The 21,567-nt window shown below is 38.9% G+C and overlaps 1 protein-coding gene across 1 annotated transcript in view; it reads left to right on the top strand.

Moving 5' to 3' along the window:
* Window positions 1-254: 254 nt before the first annotated feature.
* The window catches only part of PI4KA (phosphatidylinositol 4-kinase, catalytic, alpha), a 59,141-nt gene continuing 37,828 nt past the window's right edge, over window positions 255-21,567 (top strand). Inside the window, exons 1-19 of the mRNA XM_008950058.1 lie at window positions 255-410; window positions 2,976-3,092; window positions 4,310-4,403; window positions 5,057-5,145; window positions 5,649-5,721; window positions 6,034-6,293; window positions 6,968-7,034; window positions 8,137-8,285; window positions 8,837-8,902; window positions 9,904-10,000; window positions 10,394-10,585; window positions 11,386-11,486; window positions 12,206-12,335; window positions 13,392-13,521; window positions 14,208-14,303; window positions 15,047-15,230; window positions 15,929-16,032; window positions 16,649-16,817; window positions 20,352-20,402. Of these exons, the coding sequence (XP_008948306.1) occupies window positions 255-410; window positions 2,976-3,092; window positions 4,310-4,403; window positions 5,057-5,145; window positions 5,649-5,721; window positions 6,034-6,293; window positions 6,968-7,034; window positions 8,137-8,285; window positions 8,837-8,902; window positions 9,904-10,000; window positions 10,394-10,585; window positions 11,386-11,486; window positions 12,206-12,335; window positions 13,392-13,521; window positions 14,208-14,303; window positions 15,047-15,230; window positions 15,929-16,032; window positions 16,649-16,817; window positions 20,352-20,402 (2,325 nt within the window). The remainder of the gene's footprint in view (window positions 411-2,975; window positions 3,093-4,309; window positions 4,404-5,056; window positions 5,146-5,648; window positions 5,722-6,033; window positions 6,294-6,967; window positions 7,035-8,136; window positions 8,286-8,836; window positions 8,903-9,903; window positions 10,001-10,393; window positions 10,586-11,385; window positions 11,487-12,205; window positions 12,336-13,391; window positions 13,522-14,207; window positions 14,304-15,046; window positions 15,231-15,928; window positions 16,033-16,648; window positions 16,818-20,351; window positions 20,403-21,567) is intronic.

Genomic DNA, 21,567 nt, shown 5'->3' on the forward strand with positions numbered 1-21,567 from the left:
AGCGGGGCTGTGAGGGTGCACGTCACGCGAGTGGAGCCTGCGCGGCAGAGTCGGCATCGCGGGTGCCGTGGTGGGGGCACGGGGCCCCTCCTCGGGGGGATGGTCGTGCCACCTGAGTGAGGAGGGCGACGGGGGCGTCTGGGCCACCTCGATTGGCCTGCTGCGCGTGGGGAGCTGTGACACGCGTGGGAAGCAGGCGGATTTGTGCTCCTGCCCCGCGGGACTGTGCCTGTGGGAGCCCGTGCCTGGCGGGCATGCCTGTGCCCGGGGGGTGCTGCCGTTCCCGGGTGGGCACGGTCCTGGGGCCGCAGGAGCGGGCTCCCATTTCAGCCGTGTCCCTGGGGGCTGCTGGGCCTGTTCGTGGAGGTGGCCACGGCCACACGGCTTTTGTGACCCGTCTTGACCTGAAAGTATCATCCTGACGGGAAGCGTCAGTGCGGCAACCACAGCCTGTGCCCTCGGAGCAGTCCCCCGCGTTCTTGTGAGGAACGTGGGTCCTCGCAGTGCCTGCACGTCCCTGAACTTTGTGGAATGTCGTCTTCTAGGCATGATTAGTCTTAGCCTCTTTAGGACTGGTTTTGCTTTACTCCACACGTCTGGTTAAGTCCAGGTACGAGCTTAAGGTAGAATGTGCCTGGTTGAGTTAAAGCTCTCCTGGATGTGAAACGAGACCAGGAGTCTCCATCCCGGCAGTTCCCCTCGTGGGTCTGCACTGCTGGCATGGAGCTGCTGGTGTGGTCAAGCATTGTGCTGCTGTGAGAAGAGATGGACAGCCTGGGGCTTTGGGAGTGGCTTCTCTGAGCACAAAGTGGTAGAACTTCTAAATTGTCTTGTGAGATAATAAAAGATGCCTAAATTGTTAAAAAGCACAGCTCTGTGCTGATGAAAACTATAGTGCTTGTTCTTGGCCAGCTGTTGCAGGCTTCTTAGTTCTCATCTGGAAATCTGCTACTGGTATGACAGCTGACTGTGAAAAATTTTTTAAGTCTTGGTGGTTAACTAATACCCAGGGTTGTTTTTTTTTTAATTAGTTTGAGACATTACAGTAGGAGTTAAATGATATTAACACTTCATATCTAGCTAAAGTTATGTGGGACACATGCATCAGAATTTATTTTCCAAACTTCCTATTTCTTCTGCTGTGTTTTGTATTGAGCAAGAGGATTATTTGTGTTGTGTTCCAGGTCTTTTAACTACGAGGTCATGGCTGTTTAAGGACCAGAATCTTAAATTCCACTTGGCATCCAGTAAATCCTTCTAGTCCTCTAGGGAAATAGTTTCTTGGTTTAGAAATTTCAAGGCTGAGTGTTCAAAAGGTTATCTTGCTAGGGAATAATTTGAATGTAGGTCACTCAAACATAGGTATTTATTATGACAGTACATTTCAGTTATTATTTAGTAACATCAAGGGCACTTATAAAAAGATAATGTGTCTGTTGCATTTCCCCTTTCTTAAAAGTTCCCTAGGAAAACAAAATATTCGGGAGATTTGATATATTCTTTAGATGTGTGTTTACTGGGTATGAAGTGAAGTAATAGGTAAGTAGTGAGAAAACAATAGTTCTGGAAACTGAATCTGTTATGTTTAAAGGATTTGAGCGGAAGTCATACTGGGCTAGGTAACAGTTTATTGTTCAGTGCTGTGTGTGAAGGTGGCGTTGGTGCAGCTGTAACCAAAGCTCCATCCACCTGGTTTTGGTTTACAAGAATTGGGTAACTGTGACCTGTGTGCCTGCTGCGTGTTTCTTGCACATCCAGAACGCCCAGTGAATTAGCGGAAGGAAGACTTTGTTGTACCAGGCATGCAGGAATGAGCTGTGTGAATGTGATGCTCTGAAAAGGTCTGAAAAGAAATTCTCTTGAGCTGTGAAAACTGTTCTGGTTTATCCCGTTACCACCACCCGGCTGCTCACGCGCTCCTGCCTGCCTTTGCTGGAATGGGCAGGAGGGTCAAAACCAAGGAGAACTCACGGGCTGAGATAAGAGCAGTTTAATAATTGAAGTAAAAATAAAATGTAATACCAATAGTAATAATAGTAATGAGAAGGGAAATTAAAAAAAGAGTGAAATAAAAGCTAAGAAGGACAGGAAATACACAGTGCAGTTCCTCACCACCCGCTGACTGATGCTCAGCCAGTCCCTGAGCAGCGATCTGCCCCTCTCAGCCAGCTTCCCCCAGTTTATATACTGGGCATGACAACATATGGTATGGAATATTCCTTTGGCCTGTTTGGGTCAGCTGTCTTGGCTGTGTCCCCTTCCAGCCACCTTGTTGGCAGAGCGTGAGGAGCTTAAAAATCTTTGACTTAGTCTAAACGCAATTTAGCAACAACTAAAACCATCAGTGTGTTATCAACATTGTTCTCATACTAAATCCCAAACACAGCACTAGCTACTAGGAAGAAAATGAGCTAACTTAGCTGAAGCCAGAACAAAACAAACAGCTTGATCAAGTGTTGAAGAAAACTTTGAAATCAACCCATGTGGTAGTAAAAATTCTTTACACCCTCTGTCACCCCCTTGAGATTTTTCTGTGTTTTTCTAGTTTCTGTCATTTATCACTTTTTCCTGTCCCTTCCATGCTCTCATTAAGATTGATGACTAAAGGAGGGTAATGTGACTATCTCTCTTCCAAGAGATGGAGGGACTACTGTCCAGTTCAAACACAGGAGGTCTGAATGAGCCTTGGAAACCACAGCCTGTCAGCTTATTTCTCTGCTGGGAAAACATTTGCAATTGTGCTACTTCTGCCCAGGCCTGTTGCTTGTTGTGCTCTAGGGTGTGGGCATGGCTAGCTGGCTAGCACTGCATCCTGGAAGAGAAGCTGGGAGCTATTTGTGTTGCTTTCCTGAGGTCTACTGGTTCTTACAAGAACAGATTTTTGAAAGACAGTCTTAACACATGTACTGTTGTTCCCTTGGTTTGTTTTGACACTTTTGGTCTTGTTCCACTGTTCTTTCCCTCCTGTTTTTCAGGTACAAAAACTGCTCTGTATGTGCCCAGTGGATTTCCATGGGATTTTCCAGTTAGATGAACGTCGCAGAGATGCTGTTATTGCTTTAGGAATCTTCCTCATTGAATCTGACCTTCAGGTATTTTTCTTGCTTAGACTAACTGTATTTATTTTGAAAGATTTGGGATTAATTCAAGCTTACTTGTTCAGTGAATGAAAAGTTGGTATTTACTATTCATAAGAATAAATTAAAAGATGAGGAATAACAGATGGATGTAGGCAGGAGAGCCCAAGGAGACAAGGACAGAAGTGACGCGTGTGGTGGACAGTAGTCACAGCTCTGCCACAGGCAAACTGCTGTTGTGGTTTTTGGCCATCACAGCTTAAGGAGAGAAAGGAAAGGCTATTCAGGAGGATTTGCTCAAACCGTATATGTTGTCAGGTGTTCTTCCCCACTTGCTTCGGTATGACAGATATATTCCAACATACTCCTGAACATCAGGTTTGTAATAGGCCTTTTCATGCCAGATGTTAACCAGCACAAAAGGACAAACAGAGCACATAGGCTGCATTGTGCACGAACATCCCTCTTGCATCTGTCAGCCTGTTCATGACAAGCTGGTTCTCTTCCCTTCAAACCCTGGGCGTGGTAATGTTTTGTGCAGAGGAAAGGAGGAATATATTATCTATTTGTCCTAGGTCCAAAGTCTTCAGACCTCACTTTAAGGTGTTTAGTGTTGCTAGGGTTTGCATCAGGCCTGAATTTCCTCCTATTTAGTATCTATTTATTATGGTGCAGCTTGCATGAGTATTGCTTTTTTGTGGTGTGTGGGTTTTTTTGTAGTATGAAGTTTAAATAAGGCAGCTGTAGTCATGTTTCTTAGCCTTTTTGTGATATTTTCAGAGCCAGGCATTAGTATTAATCCAACAGTGAGAAAGGAAGGTGCTGTCCTTTGATTTGCAGATCAGGAAGCTGCAGCGTTACACAGACACGTTGAGTGACTTGCGTAAGGCCATGGGATGGATCATATGTACTGAATTTGGACTGGTTTTGTGACCTTGCTGTAAACTAATAAATTGTTTGGGGCACTTACTGTTCTGGAACATTCCTCTCCAACTTTTACAGAGAATGAACTGTTGTCTAGAATGAAAGGATTGGATTTGTAGCACTGGATTGGTTTACTTTAATTTGCCTGTGTTGAAATAAATTTTGCAATATTCAAGAAGCTGGTGGAGTAATTGTTAGAGGCGAGTTCTGTGTGTGGTTAATGTAGTCTTTTCATGTCTCTAAAATATCTTGAGATGATACGGTTCAGCTTTTTCTTCCCATTTTAAATCAAGTCTTTTCACCCTTAGCACAAAGATAATGTGGTTCCTTACCTCCTCCGACTTCTGAAGGGTCTTCCCAAAGTCCAGTGGATAGAAGAAAGCAATGCACGGAAAGGCAGAGGTGATGTTTGCGTTTTTTGATTATCCTCGTGGAATACCAGCCAGGAAATAGAAATGACAAAGGTTAGGCAGGACATGGTACAAGGGGAGGGGATAGGTCCTGCTGAGTTCCTCCTGACTCAACAGCCTTTAATATTGATTTTCTTTAGAAACAAAGAGAAAGTTGACTAGCTTGCAGCTTTCTTGCTTGACTGTTTTGTGATAAATGGCACTTTCCAAATAATTCTACACGTGATAATTTGTTACTGAATTGAAGAAGATTGTGTAGTAGTTAGAGCAGGAGATTTGTATGCTCTACTTTTAGCTTTGATGCTTAGTTGCTATTTAAAACCTTTCATTACTTGCTCCCTTCATGTCTTTTAGAATTAATATAAGAATACTTTTTCACAAGGGATATATTTTTTTTAATTACTTGAAAGCCTGGAAAAGTTTTTCATTATCAAAAAAATGCTTTTAACATTTCATGTTGAAATTATGATGGTTACGGCGTACTCCTAAAATTGCATACAATACTGTATCTTTCTATAACCTGTCTCAGAACTGCATGACAGGGGAATCACCTATGTTTTCTTGCTTTATTATTATTTGCTCTTTCTATGTTGATTCTCTCTTAACAACGCTGAAGTGGTTTATCTTCTGTCTGTTACTTTGCAGGCTTGCTTCCAGTTGCAGAAAACTTCAGCTTCTGCTTGGTCACGTTGCTGTCAGACGTTGCTTACAGGGACGCGTCTCTCAGAGAGCAGGTGGAGTTGATTTGGTTTGTGCTAATGTGGTACCTGCTTCTCCAGTGCTGCAGTACTGACAGACGTCTGGGGAAGAGTACACCACGGCTGCTGCCTTTCTTGCAAAGGGATTGATTGCTTTGAAGTCTCTGCTGTTGCGTTATTTTGCTTGTGTTAATTAATAATCCAGTATCTAGAAGGTACTCTTAAGTCTGCTGTTACTTTTAGATGTCAAGAGATGTTAGTTGCTGAGCCCAGAGTTTCAAAATTCGGGTGTTGATACTGAGATTAGGACTGCTGCAGTTCTGTCCTGATAGTACATACCATCTAACTGCAGACTTTACAAAAGAAGCTCTGTAAGCTGAGGACAATATACTTTTTTTACTCACACAGCATTAAAAAAAATCTTGTTTACAGAGGTGCTAATGTTAATATTTGCAGGTTTCACTTGTTATAGCAATCTAGTGCAAGATGATATCACTTCACCAAAAGATATCTTTGTGTGTCTGTCTCAATTACTTTAGATTTTGGATGCAGTTCTACAGGTAATGCAGTTCCTACTGGGAATGTGCCAGACCCCGCAAATGCACGATAAAGGTATTGCTAAAATTGTTTCTATATTTGTAACTCCTATCCTCTGAACTTCTGTTTTCTGATTATCAGCAAAAGTGAGCAGCTTTTTCTTTTGACTTCCCTTAGTGCATATTTATTCTGTTTGTTGCTGACTGGTAAACATGGAAGAAGAAGTGCATGAGTTTGTGATAATTTCATGTTTTTTCTGCTGCTTACACAATCAAGTCTTTGTAGAGCACTTTAGGCTGAAACAGTTCAGTGAAGTGGTAGCAAAACTGTGAAGAGGGAGTTCTAAGTTACTGTTAATATACTGTTATAAATGTTTTCCTTTTCCAGAATATTTATGCAAGTATGCAGTGCCCTGCCTGATGGGAATTTCTCGAGCCTTTGGTCGCTACAGCAATTCAGAGGAGGCTCTCCTTTCAAAGCTTTTTCCAAAAATTCCTCCGCATTCCCTGAGAGTTCCAGAAGAACTTGAAGGAATTCGTCGACGATCCTTTAATGATTTCAGATCAATTCTTCCCAGTTCTCTACTCACTGTTTGCCAAGAAGGAACACTAAAGAGGAAGGCTAGCAGTGTATCTAGCATCTCACAGGTTTGTATGACTTGCTCTGTGTTTGAGTCAGTGCTCAGATTTTGTGGTTTTGGTGAAATTAAGACAGCATCGAGCCTGGCTATGCAGGCAGTCTCTTAACACATTGTCCAGATACAGAGATCTTGGGTTTGGTTCCACAACTGAGTTTCATAATAATTTTGTCGTTTCAGAGCTACAGAACAATCAGTGACAACTGTACTAATAAGTCAACTTGGAACAATTAGGCAATCCTAATCCTTTGGTTATTCTCATGAGAAAGCATAGTAATGTATATCTGAGAATTTGGGAAGCCGGCACTTAATGGCTGATGTTTTCAGAAGTTCTGAGGATACATGAGCTCTCACTGGTTTCACCAGGAGCTGTGGGTGTTCATTGTGTTGGGGGAAGAATGGATTCAGATACTGGTTTTGAAACCATAGATTATTGCTAGCATATTTATGTACAATACAGGGGTCATTGTTCTGTTCTCTTCCCTTTAGTTAAAAGCCCTGAACCAGCTTTTTTTAACTTCCCATTTTGCATTGGAATTCAGCTTCTTGGCCTGGCAATACGTAGTTCCTGTTAGTCTGGCTTGAAGCTGTGCTTCATTATGAAGTGTATGAACCATTCTTGGAAGATTTTAAAAAATGTTTTATAAATAGTTTTTAAATTATGGCTGTTGTGTGATGTTTCAGGTTAGCCCTGAACGTGGAGTTCCTCCTCCCAGTTCTCCTGGAGGATCTGCAATCCATTACTTTGAAGGTAATTTATTTTGCTAAGGAACAGTATGTGATTTGAGGGTTTTGTTGCTATGTATAGGAAATTGAAAATCAAAATCCTTTTGACCCCTTTTTTTTTCCCTCTAGAATTCTTCTGGTAATTCTGTGGCACATGCCTGCTAGGATTATGAAAAAATTTGGGGTATAAAGACAGTGGGAAGTTGCTATAAACATCAGTGCTTTCCAGGCTCAGTTGTTTCTGCCAGGCTTCTGAAGGAGATGTGATTTCCTGGCTGCTAGGCTCTAGGCTGTGCCTAGTACTGAAGAGCTTAATTCAGCTAGGCCAAAAATATTTCAAGAGATTAGGCTGAATAACTTTGAGAACAAGTGTTAATGTTGTGCTTCACTAGACAACTAAATTGTTGGACTAGGGTCTGGAATTTTGAGACCTCTGTGGCACATTGTATAAATATAAAACAGCTGTTACTTTTGAAGTAGACTTTTTATAGGTCATTGTGTAAGACTTGGTAATTGGCTGCAGTGAGAAATAAAGGAGACACTGAAGTCGAGTGCTTACTAATGTGTGTTAATTACTGTATTATCATAAAAGGCAGAAATGTGAAAAAAATTTCATGAGTTAATATACAAATTCTGAACTGCTGAGTTTTGGCAGCTTTGAGTTCTATGTCAAAGCAGGGATTAAAAATAAACTTTGAATCAAGCTGAGATCTAGCTCTTGATCTGAAGTGTTTTGGTGTCTCTGGTTTTGTCTGGCCCTTTGAGGTTTTTAATGGTCTGGGCATTCTCTGTTTCTGGGTCACTCTTCTCTCCAGAGCCCTGGCTTAATTTCTTCCATGTTACTTTTAGTTTTCCTTCATATTACTATTTGTAGAGGCATCTATCTTCCTTAATCAGTAATTCTTCTATGGTGATTATATATAATTTCTAACGAATGAATGTATTTTTTCCTCATAGTTTTCTGGTTTGACTTACCAGTAGCTTAGCTCAGATGCAGCTCTTGGTAGTTTGCAAGTTAAAGCCTGTACTTGTGTTGGAGATAAGTCTTGGGTAGTAACAAAACATTACCATTAAAAAAAGTTTATATGTACTCTTACTGAATTTGTCTTTTTTTTTTTCCTAATCAGGTTCATATCTTCCTGATGGGAGTGCACTGGATCCTGATTATTACTTCTCTACAATCAGCTCCAGCTTTTCAGTTTCTCCTCTCTTCAATGGCATTAACAATAAAGAGTTTAACATCCCACTGGAAATGCTCCGCCAGCTGCTGAACATGGTAAGTGATGGGTTCTTACGTAGGCTGCAGTGAGATTGCGTTGTAGATGTTCATGCTAGAAGAAGATGCAGTTTAAGTGTTTAGAATTACAGATAAAAAGATATTTGGGTCTGTAATATTATTTTTATGGCATTTAATGTCATGCTTCAATAGTATCCCTAGAAGTTCTCATACGAGCCATGAAGAATTTGGAAAATCAAAAAAGTTTGTTAGTTTCTTTGTTTGACTCTTGCAGACACTTGATCTGAGGTAATTCCATACTGCTAGTTGCTGAAATAGATGATTGTTTTTTATGGTGAGAATGAGACACTTCTGCAGGTGACAGAAACTGGTTGCCCTGTGTGATTCCTGTACCAGCTATTCTGGAGAATCACACAGAGGCTCAAATGTATTTATCCTTGCTGCAGCCAGAAATTCTTGTAGCCTTAATTTTATCTGACACGTCGCAGTCAAGTGACTGGTGTTGTCTGTGCATAGGCAAAATTCTGGTGTCTTCCTATCCAGAGTCATCAACAGAAAATTGTTTTTTTTTGGTCTTTTTTCCTCTCTAGGTAAAACAGATTGTTGGGGATTCTCTGCTAAAGACCTTAGATGCAGTTGTAGCTGAAGTTGCAGAGGTATGTTTTTGAAATACCTTTTTAATTACTTGGATACTTTATTTTTTTGTCTTAATAAATAAGAATGGGAAAATCAGTAAGGTATACATTCTTTTTGCAAAATGATACTAATTTTTGCTCTGAACTGTTTAAATCTAGCCTTGGACTAGGTAAAAATGTGAGGTGAAGGAGGAATATTTTTCACTAATATAGAAGGAAATATTATGTTAAGAAATGAACTGTTTTCTTACTTAGCTCTGTTACCTACTCAATCACAGCATTGGTAGCCCAAAACTGGTTTACTGTAGACTAAGGTCTTTATTGCATGTTACAGTAACATTGTCTTTTTTCAAGTACAGAAAATACATTGGTCGTTTTCTTTTTCTGGCTTAAAAGTGACTGCTGCTCTTTCAGGTGTCATTTCTACAAGTTTAATAGTGTTGCAGTTTGTGGACCTTTACTTTCAGAGGTGGCATACTCATTTCTGTAGGTCTGTGAGTCCTTGTTCTCCCCTTCACTGGGTGGAGTTCTGTAAGAGCCTCCCCGACATTGTATGGAGTTTGTCCCCTCTCTGGAGGGGGTGTAAAGCTGGGCTGGAAAGTGTAGGTGTTCAATTGAGGGGGAAAATGGTTTTGCTGTTCTCTCCAGCCTTCCTTACAGCACTGCCAGATTTGAAATGGAGGCCGCTGCAGAGACAGCTTCAGTTTCTCTTTTTGATATTTCAGTAAAACACAGGTTTGAATCCTCCTCTTATTTTGTTTTGTTTTTAACACTAGTGTTAGAGAGGACATGTATGTACTCTTCAAATGGAAAGAGACTGAATCCTACTTAATGCACTCCACGGCTGTACTTTTGATAAAAGCAGGGAGGAAAGGCTCTGAGAGGTTACTTCTGGTACCTGTTTTAAATGCTTGTTTACATTTTGGAGGAAAACAATTATTTGACTGGAATAAGAAGTTCTATTTATCCTTATGTAAAATATTTAAATAGGAATCTAGCAAATTACTTCTTTTCTCTTTCAGACGGGTACTAGTACAGATCTCTATTATAAAACCTTCAGTGACCCTCTTTATCTTGCTCAGTTTAAAATGCTGAGAGACACATTATACTACATGAAAGGTACAGGGTTTTTTTTATTTTTCCTTTGTTACATTTAGTATGTAAAGCATTGTCTGCATTGTATTGAGTGCTTGAACGTTTGGGATTTGCATTCCCTAGGAAATCCAAGTATGCTATAAAATTTGTATTTTGAAAATTTTCCATATTAAAAAGGTGCTACAGAAATAGAAGGAAGAAAAAAAAAGTATTATCAGTACCGTTAAAAGGATTAATAGATGACATTTCAATTGTCTGCTTACTAGTGGACTTTGCTATGAAATTTGTTGTTTAGGCAAGGGCTAAGCTTTATGAAATAACTTCATTTATAACATAACAATTTTATATGTGCTGTCATTCTGATACAGTCTCCCATCCTCCTAGTATATTGTGCTACTTCCTTGTATTTTTTTTCAGACCTTCCCAACTCATTTGTGAAGGAAATCCATGATTTTGTGCTAGAGCAATTCAACAGCAGTCAGTCAGAACTTCAGAAAATCCTCCATGACGTAGATCGACTGCACAATGAGCTGAGTCCTCTCAAACTGCGTTGCCAGGCTAATGCTGCCTGTGTGGATCTGATGGTGTGGGCCGTGAAAGATGAGCAAAGTAAAAAATGCTCTTCAGTCTTTGCAATGTCTTTTTTTTTTTAAGTTGTAGCAATACTTAGAGTTTTCTGAGAGTAGATGATGCTTAGCAAAATATAAAATAAATTTCAGTGGAATACTCTGCTGTTAGAATGCAAAAGTAAAACTTCCATTAAAAAGTTGTCAGATTAGTTGGCTATGTAGTTGGATATCTCTTCACAGAAATGGAAACAGAAACATCGTATTGGCTTATCTACAAGAGATGGTATAATTGCTGCATTACATGGAGCTGCTTATTTTCTAGTTTGTTTTATGTTTTCAGTTATTGCTGTTAGTGTCTTAAAGGTTTCTCAGTCATTCTCTTAAAGGAAATGTTTTTTCTTCATTGCTAACAGGATTGGGAAGCTCTTTCTCACTTTTTTCTAAATTTTCTTTCTTATATAATTCTTACCCATTCTCTCAATTAATTAAGGATTGTTTCCTTTGCACCTTTCAATACTTAATCTCTTTATTTTTTCTTTTTAAAGAAGACATATCTGAAGTAGAAAGACTTAAATATGAAGTATGTTCAAAATCAACTAAATTCTGTAATTCTTTCAGTCAGTGTTTGACAGGGCAAATACTCTGGTATCTGGTGCAAATAGCAAGTTCCTAAAACTAGTTTTTGCAGAAAAAGCATTAAATGTCTTTGACAAATTTGTGTATGAGGAGAGTGAAGCCGATGTATTTTCTGCATTGTTTTAGAAGTTCCTGTAAGCGTTGTGTTGTGTGTGGCCTAATAACAAACCTGATAAATTTTTTTGTTGCATTTTTTTGTTTAAGGTGCAGAAAACCTGTGCATCAAGTTATCAGAGAAGCTGCAGTCGAAAACCTCAAGCAAAGTCATCATTGCTCACTTGCCACTGCTGATTTGCTGTTTGCAGGTCTGTCTTTACAGTATTTGGCATTACTACATGATGAGTGAGAGCTTGGGGGGTTTACAGGCTGCTAGAAGAACACTTTATCTGCTGTTAGTATTACTTTCCATCAGTGTGTTCTGGCTGGATTTTCGACGTTTGGTGTGGAAACTAGAACTGCAGTAGTGTTTTCAAAATTTTCTTAGCTTCTTCTTGAAGAATAATATTCATGAGGTCTTTTTTAACCAGAATTTAATTTCTGAACTATTTAGCTTCTTAGTTGATTACATAAACAGTTAAAATATTATAACTGGCAGATTACTGAGTTTTAAGATTAAGGTTTGGGTATTCTAGTTTTTATGTCTTCTTACTGGGCACTTATAATCTTAAAAATAGGATGTTTTCCAACACATAGTAAATAGTCAGGATTCTCTAAATGTTGGAACTTGCCTAGGAACTTTATTTTTAGGGAGTGGAGTTCATTTCATGTAACTCCTGTGAAATCACACGGGAAGAAAGCAGCAAGGCTTGACTGGCACGCAGCACTCTAGGATAGCATAAAAGAATGAGAGGTTTGAAATACCTAAATCTGCTAAAACTTTAATCTCTTGGAGCTAGGTATGGTTTGGTTTTTTTGCTTGTATTGAGCTGTAAGTTGCAAGCTTACAGTTGAAATAAAAATTGTGCTTTTATATTCTAAGGCTGTATTCCTTTTTTGTTCCTTTTTTTTGTTTTGTTTTTTTTAGGGTCTAGGTCGTTTGTGTGAGAGGTTCCCTGTTGTGGTTCATTCTGTCAATCCGTCCTTGAGAGACTTTCTTGTGATACCTTCCCCAGTGCTTGTGAAACTTTACAAGTATCACAGCCAATATCACACAGGTAAAGGAAAAAAGGACATGTTCCGAAGCACATGCTAGTGATAGTTTTCCAACTTGTTTGGCTTTTTGATGCTTTTGAACATTTTGTGGTGATAGAGCTGTAGGGGGAAGTGGAGATGCTTTTGTGATTTCTTTTTGTTTTGGAGGTGAAGAAGAGGAATGCAAGTCAAATTTTGGCAGAAGGTATCTAAGGGCAAGCAGTATATATAGAACTACATTTTATCCTAGCAGCAATATTGCTGTGCCTCTTCATCTGCAACCAAAATTGTCTTATCTTGAGCACTTTTTTTCCTGAGTGAGATTGCAAACAACTGTAGCAAGGTACTGTGGTATGGAGGATTGTACTGTGTGTGTTAACCTCCTACACTCAATTCAGAGCAGTTTGTGTAGAGCTTTGTCCACATGGGCCTTTAGAAACCTCCAAGGACAGAGATTCTGCAACCTCAGCCAATGCATAATTATCCTCATAGTGGTGGGGGCAGGAGGGAAATCATATTCCAAATTGGAACCTTCCTTGTTTCAAGTTGTGGCTGTTGTCTCATTTTCCCATGAGGCCTGCTTCTGTCTTATTGGTAACCTACTTTATGCTTTGGAAGGGAGTCTGTCCAAAGCCATCTCTTCTCCAGGCTAAATGAGGCCATCTTCCTCAGACACTCTGTAGAGGTCCTATGCTCTAGCCCCACAGCCATCTTGATGCTATTTGGCAGGTTTTTTGTGGTTGTTTTTAATTGTAATACCAAGTTAGGATTTTCAAAAAGAAAATGTTCAATTTATATCACTTGCTAATGCAAAAGCAGTGTCATAATGCTACAGCAGAACAGATGAAATGAGACTTGAAGGTGACTAAGTTTAGGAATAATTATTTAGGAATAGTTAAATGCAGTAATATTGCATAGCTAGTGACAACACATGCACTTCCAAAGGTCTTCAGCTGAGCTCTCAAGCTGTAAAGTAGGCTGGTTTTCACTCGCCAGGTACTGCTGTGCCTGTGTGCTCTCATCTTGGGTAAAAAGGTATTTCAAATGGAGCTGATTTCCATACTCTGTCTTCCTCGTAGGTGGTAATGACATCAAGATTAGTGTAACCAACGAGCATTCAGAGTCCACTCTAAATGTAATGCCTGGCAAGAAAAGCCAACCATCCATGTACGAGCAGCTGCGAGACATCGCCATAGACAACATCTGCAGGTAAGAGAGAGACTTGCACCGTGTTGGAGCATGTGTTTGCTTTCCCTTCCTTAGAATGTGCTGCTCTGTGCTGCTGTAAAGGCTGTTTTGCCTTTTTTGGCTGTTACTTCATTTTAATTTAGACATCACTTGGTTCCATTTATGTCCTAATTATAAAATAACAATTCAGTCTCACTGTGTTGCTTCCCACATTTGTAATTCATGCTAAAACCATTATGACTTGCAGTGGGGTTTTTGTTTTCTGCTTAGATTATCATGTTGAATGCACCTCCTGTAACAGGAAGATTATTATACTCTCAAATGTGGGCAGCGTAATGATTATTCTTCCCTTCTAGAAAGCTACAGAGAGCTGGAGGGAAGACAATGGTGACTAGAGACAAGGGATTGAAGTTTCTAAAGCAGTGGATTCTGAATTTACCTTATTGCATATCCCCATCTTGATTGTTATTGGAGAAAGCAGCAGTAGAAACTCCACTTGTTTTTTGAAATACAGCTGCAGTGTTCCTAGGCAATCAGTTCTTACACTTCAGTATGAATTTTTTTCTCTTTATACCTGGTGCGCATTTTCAGTCGTAAAAAGTGTAATGTTTAATTCTGTTTTGTGTTTGTTTTGGGCTTTTTTTGTTTGTTTCCTTTTCCCCCACCTCTGTCTGTTTTAGCAAGTTTTCTGTTCATTGTTATTCCAGGTGCTTGAAAGCTGGCTTGACTATAGATTCGGTGATCGTTGAGGCCTTTCTTGCCAGTTTATCCAACCGTCTGTACATCTCTCAAGAGAGTGATAAGTATGTTTTTAGATGACAAATCAGGTTTTCCTTCAGTAGATGAGCGTGAAGCTTAATCTAAGATATGAGTATGGGCAACATTATTTCAGAATGAAGTGTGTCTGAGATAAGTGAGTTTGTATGTGGGGTCAGGATCTTCCCATGCAGATCTTTGCAGAGCTGACCCCTTGTTTTCATGCTGGGAGGTATGGATTCATTTTTTATCTGATTGAATTGGAAAATTTTTGCTGACTATTAGCCAATTTTGAGTCCTAAATTGAGTGATACTCTCTCTGTTGTATCCTTCAGGCTTCAGCTATCTTTTATGGCTTGACAAAGCTTGTCATTTGTGGCATTTGACACGCTTAATTTTTAAGACACTTGCCAGCCAAGAAACCTCCAAGGGGAGGTCCTATCATGGCTGGTCTGACTGTCAGTCTTGGTGGTTTGCAGATCACTTTAACCTCTTTTTCACTGTTGTTTCTAGAACAGTTTGGTCATGGATTAGTGTGGGCTTCTTGGATAGTGGATTTGTGTGGGGATTTTTTAATTTTTATTTTGAAAACCACCTTGTGCAAGTATATCTCTAGTGTTAGTGTTGGGAGTAGATGGGTATATAGAGTGGCCATATTAAAGCTGGTAGTGATGTTTAAATTTAGAATACGAACTGTTCTTTGCATGAGATGTGATCGTGCTTAGAGGTCTTCATAGCTGTTGAACAGTTACATGTATGGTTTGGCTTTTTTTCTTTGTTTTTGTAACAGGGAAGCTCATTTGATTCCTGACCACACAATTCGTGCATTAGGGCACATTGCAGTGGCCCTGAGGGACACCCCAAAAATGATGGAACCCATCCTTCAGATCTTACAGCAGAAGTTTTGCCAGCCACCTTCTCATCTTGATGTACTCATCATTGATCAGCTGGGTTGCTTGGTCATCACTGGAAATGTAAGGAAAGAACTGGCCAAGAGAGCTCCAGTTTTTATCAGTTTTCTTTACTTAAAAGGAAACGTATTTTAGAAAGTGTATTTGCGTAAATTTTTTACGGTTACTCTTTTCTTCACCACAGATACCTGCTTTTACAATCCTCACGTCTCAGTGATATCAAAAAACAAAAGCTAATTAATAACGTGTAAGATGCTGTCTGTGTAAAGATTAGTCCCCACAGAAAAGAATAAAATTTTTAAAAAAAAAAAAAAAAAAAACAAAACAAACTACAAAAAACTACCAAACTAAATGTTTTCAAAAGTTGAGAAGTTTATAAATTTGATCTGTCTATACATTTAAAAGTATAGATTTCATTCTTCAGTCATACTAGAATTAACTGACTTACCTTTTCCAAATGTAATTTGTACCTCTGCACAAGCAATTAATTGCCAGAACTCAGAAACCCGAAAAAAAGTTTCCCATCAGGAAGGTGGGGTTAAAGAACTTAAAAAAAATTTGTATAATATGAGCAATTAAAAACACTAATGAAAGCACTTTGACTGTGTGCTTTATGGAAGCTGAAACTATTGCTCAGGCTGTGACTAGGTACCTGTCTGAAGAACTTCATAAGACTTTGTGTCTTTTACAGGGTTGTTCTTTAGAGAGATTATATTCAGTAAGCCCTTCTTAGTGATTTGGGTTTTGTTTTTTTTTTACAGCAATATATTTACCAGGAGGTGTGGAATCTGTTTCAGCAAATCAGTGTTAAAGCAAGCTCAGTTGTTTACTCTGCTACAAAAGATTATAAGGATCATGGATACAGGTAACTCTTAGCTCTGTCCCTTAAATGTATGAATACTGTATCAAATATCCATTATGGGATATCAGGGATTTTTTTTGAGTTTTTGTGTGGTATGTGCTTTGGTTTTTTTTTTTAAACATGGTCCCAGTACTTGCTCTAGGGACTAAACACAAACCATTAACAATTTAATTCTCAGTATATAAGTATGCATTTTAGTCTATGTTAAAAATCATCACTGACTTTGTTGCTAGTTGGGGTAGGCTGGATATCTTTCTAACACAGTACGTGAGTAACCAAGTATTCCTCTCAATATGTTTTAACATAGTCTGACCCAATGAAAACTCACCTTTAACAATAAATGAAAAGTCCTCCAGAAGCAAAGTCTGCCAATTTATTTATTTTTATTGCTTAAATACTGTTTGTATTTCAATTATCAGTAAAGTGAAATAAAAATAATAAAAGGAAAATTTTATTATTCTTAAAACATAAAAATGAAAAATAACACTCAAAAAAAAAAATCCGAATGAAAAAATGTCAGGTAGCCTTATTACAAGAGTTACTATCAGCATTATGAAGAAAGCACTTAAAATACAAAACTTTGAGGAATTGCTTATTCATAACTGTTCTTTCTTCTCAGACACTGTTCCTTAGCAGTCATTAATGCCCTGGCAAACATCGCTGCTAACATTCAGGGAGAGCACCTTGTGGATGAACTACTGATGAACTTGCTGGAGCTGTTTGTTCAGCTTGGGCTAGAAGGAAAGAGAGCTAGTGAGAGAGCGAGTGAAAAAGGACCAGCACTGAAGGTGAGATACTCACTGGTGTTTTAATTGTACACGGCTGAACATTTATACAGGAGCACTAATGAGCAGGGCCTTCTCTGTGCCTTTCGAACCAGAACCACCCCCTTAAACACACAGACAAAAATCATGCTACCTTAAACCTGAGAGTGTGTTTTCATTGTGGTATATGGATGCAAAGACAAATACAGAATGCTGACTGCTGAACTTCTCATACTAATTCTTGAAGTGTCTTTAGATGTGAAAGAATTATCATTTTAGTGGTGTTGTAGGATCATAAGAAAACTCAGGTTGGAAGGCCAACCTCCAGCTTGAAGTAGCCAGATTAAACCTGAATTGTTGCTATGAATTACTGCATCTTCATTTTTTTCCAGGCCTGTCTGTCTAGGTTTATAACAGAAGCAGTACAGTGAAGTAAAAATTAAACATTTAATAAAAATATCTTCTGATATTTAGGAGTGCTTTATTTAGAAAGCAAATTTATTCAAAAAAAGCTTGCCTAAGAAAGGAGACTTGTTCCTTAGATTGATTTGTATGATAGGAATGCTATTTGTATGATAGGAATACTCTTTCTGCTTTGCAGAAGAGTAAATTTGATTGATTTTGCTTTAAAATAGAGTGTATATTAAATGCAATTTTAGTTCTGATTTGTGAAATCTAATACATACTGGCCTTTAAAAATCTATATGTAGGTTTGGAAAAGAAATGTCTTTAAATGCTAGCTACATTTCTGCAGGAGCAGTTTACATGTAGTTACTTTATTCACTCAGAATTCTCAGATTTTTTTTCTTATGTGAAGTCTTTTTCACCTGCCTTCATGCTAACTTTTTGCCCCATTTCAATGAAGTATCCAGAGTACTCAATGGGCTTGGTCTGTTTAAGTGACAAACAAAAAATCTCAGCTTTTCCCACAATACCTCCCTCTCATCTTTTAAAATATACTCATAAACAAGCTGTTAACTTTAACTTTTGGTCTTGAGATTTATCTTATAATTTGAAAAGCAAAATGAGGTTGCTTCCTGCTCATCAAAAATTGGAGCCTTTCTCTGGTTATTTTCCTAGTTTTAAATGCTGGAACCATGTGGTATTCTAAGCACTTCCCTAGGACAACTCCTAAAAACTCAGTCTTTGGTGATTTCGTATACAAAAAAATGCACTTGTCTGTTTTAGTAATTCAAATATGTTCATAGTGTTAAGGTTTTCTTGGAGATCTGGTCTGGGAGCTTGTTCCCTGCTCTTTATGGCAGATAGGTAACACTTCCTTTTGAAATAGGTACATTTTCCTAGTACTAAGGGGAACTATATGTTTTTCTTTTTAACATCTTCTTTCCACCCTCCTGTGAATCGTACACTTTAATAGTACTAAGTTCTGTCTTTATCCTTTTATGGGATGGGTGAACTCTCCTGGTAAATACCTCTGAAATAAATGTTTGCTTTCAAGCTAGATTGCATTTAGTCAGGGATGCCAACTCTTCCACAAGTGGACTAGGGCATGTTTAGAATATGCTTTTCATTAAGTCTGTGGTAGAAAACCTCCACAAGTTTCACAGTTGTTTTTTTTTAACTACAGGTAAGTGAGCTGAAATGGTGGAAAACAGATTGTAAACATTGCTGCAAAATGACACTTCTAAATTAGGTTCCACCCTCCTCCTTTCAGTGATATTTTTTTCCACTGTTTCAGTTTTGGAATCACTATGGGAGACAGATTACTGCACTGACTTAAATCTGCCTGCAATTGCAAAAATGTGTGATTGATTTAACATGGGTTAGAGCTAGGAGGCAGTGTTTCTTTATTATGAAGGTACCGATAGCAGTTTTTACTAGAACACTCATTCAATGCAGAGTAAAAGTTATGAAAGGTATTCTGGCTACTGGGTGACTTCATTTTCAAGAAGACTTAAAGTAGGTGAATCCATGCACATGCTGTGGAAACAAGTTTTTTCTTTGATTGTTGTCAGATAGTTTGCTTGTGTCCTCTGCTTTTCAGAATACATTTGACTTAAATTTGCTCACTAACCATTAAAATGCTTCAGTGGCTTGTTTTTCTGTTCTAAACCAGATCTTTCAGCCCTGCAAAAGTGGCTTTTGTGAGAGGAAGAAAAATAACTTTTTGGTTTTTTTTCTTTCTTTCTGATTGTCAACACAAATGTTCCTGAGTATGTCCAGGGGTGGAAGTCATTGCATATTCTTCATCCTCAATGACATATATTGTCATGAAGAGGCTGATAATCCACTTCCATCACAAAAATGCTAATAGAGAAGTGGGTTTTCTGCAGTTCTATCTGTTGGCATCATGTTCTGGCTTCTGACTATCTCAGCATCCATCTTTACTCTGACTCTGCAGCACTTTGTCTCATGCAGCAGACTGTCTTGCTACTACCAAGAAAAATACAGTGACTTATTCCAGTCATCCCTACCCCTGAGAGTGACTTGAGTGGTGTTCTTTTATTCCCTTTGAAAATATTTGAGGGACCATCTTTGTTTTGCTTTATTGTGAACATTACAGGAAAGAGAAATAAAATGTGTTTTAGCTGGGTTGTGTCATTTCATCTGAAGAGTGTTTGGTGTTCCCCATGGCCCCTGTCATCTCTCTCTTTTTTATTTTAAAATTGCTTCCTTTCTGTTTATTCCATTTCATGCAAAACTGTACCATGTTAGCATGTCTGCCTTGCCTCCTCCCTGTGTGACCAGAAGTCTCTGTACTTCATCTCCCTTTTGTAAGGAGAAAGCTGGAGAATTCTCTTCCTCCTGGATCCGAGGTGGAGAAATATGGGATGTAGAGGAAAGGCTTCAAAGAGGATGTGTCTCTGAGCATAGTATCTGTGCTGTCACTGTTTGCTTGATCAGAGGTGGTGAGGGACAGCGTGCTGTGTGCAATGAATGTTCTCAGTTTTTAAACACTGTATTTGGCCAAAAGCAAATGCATTTGTTGCATAAAGTATAATTTAAAATGTCCTAATAAATCAAAGGATTTTTTTTCCTTATTCTTCTTATGTTTCAATGGACAAGGCTGCTCACCTGTGTAAATGATTACTTGAATATGGTGTCTTTTAACAAATTTGCTACTTTTGTATTAATTTTGGTAGTAAAATTAGTTTTTTGGTAAATATTTGGCACTTATCTGTGGCCACAGATTTAATGTTTTTTTTTCTTGCAGTTGTTGGATGTTCGAGTAGATATGGTACCCATGAATATTTCCCACCCTTTAGCTCAAGGCATAACTTCTGAATTCCAAATGTAGAGACCCTGTGCTGAAAGGGGAAAACATCCTTTCCATGAGGGACAGCCCAGTCTGTGAGGAACCACCTGGAAAGCTTGTTGAAAGACTTCTGGGTGTTCCAGTCCTTTGGATTCCTGAGGTGCTCTCTTGGCCACCTCTTGCACATCTGCTTGCAAGATACTGAGCTGAAACTGGCAGATGAAATTATATATTGCCAGTTACAGCTCTGGTAGGAATGTTTGACACTTCAAATATGACTTGTAGTAGGTATTTTAAAAGTGCTTTTGTAGGTGTTCGGATAACTCCTTTTTCTTTTCCAGGCCTCCAGTAGTGCAGGGAATCTGGGCGTGCTTATTCCTGTTATTGCTGTGGTGAGTATCCAATGGTTTGACTGTTGCAAACAGAATATTTTTTCTCAGACATGTCAAATACTGATGCTATTTGATGGTCAGATGGTTTGATTAACAATTAGTGCAGAAGTAAGCATCCAAAAGAAATCTATATAGCAATATTGTAACATAATATTTCTTGCTCAAAGTGTGGAGGGAAAACATTTGTTTAATATTGAGATCTCTTAGAATGACTAATCTTTTGTGATTAAGAGTTATGTTGTTGCTAGTCATGAATTCAAGAGATTGATGAGCTAAATAATACCATGGGGGACATTTCTTTGAATAGTGTTTGGTGTCCAAGGCAATGGACAGCATGTATGTGCTGGCCTGAGGAGAAGAGTGAAAACCAGAATTTAATAGAAACAGAGTTAATAATAAATCTTAGTTTGGCAGCACAGTGAATTCTGCTTCTTAGAAGGGAAAAAAAAAAATATCATTGAGAAAGGAGGCAGGAACGGGAGGAAGCATCCTGTGTCTTCTGAAGCTAGAATTGACTGTCATGCTGAAAACATTTTAGGAAGTGTGCAGGGACACTCATGACTATTTCAGACTCATTGATTTTGATAAATATCTGGTTTTGGTGTTGGAAGACAACTTCTGAGGGAAACAGACGGGGTTTTTTTAACAAAGTATAATTACTTATTCAGACAAAAATTGGTGTGCAACCATTCTAGATCTCCAACAGAAAATTTGGTATGTCTGAACTGGGTTTCCACATCAGTAAGACTAGTTGCCTAACTGCTGTAGCTTCTGTGGAAAATGACTAAAAGATAGTCCTGGTTTTCCTGGGACAGAATTATAGGCATGCATGGTCTGCAGGCTGTTAGAAGCTTCTAGCCACCCAGGGCAGCTGCCCCAAGTTGGCTCTAGGCGTATCCCAGACCATGAAGTTCATGCTCAGTATGAATGGGGGAAGCTTGATGAGGATGGGGGGGGCTTCTCTTGCTTGAGTCTCTTCCTGATCCTGCTCCTCCTCTTCCTTCTCCTGCTCCCAAGGACTACATTCCCTTTTATTGCAACTGGCATACATTTGCTGGGCTGTGTATAACTCTGTATTCCATTAACAACCAGAAGAAAATAATTCATTTAATACTCTGCCCTCACAGAACTATTTACTGAAACTTTTCAAAGAGAAGGGCCTAAA

Source organism: Merops nubicus, unplaced genomic scaffold (assembly GCF_000691845.1).
Source record: "Merops nubicus isolate BGI_N331 unplaced genomic scaffold, ASM69184v1 scaffold29731, whole genome shotgun sequence".
NCBI classification, from domain to species: domain Eukaryota; kingdom Metazoa; phylum Chordata; class Aves; order Coraciiformes; family Meropidae; genus Merops; species Merops nubicus.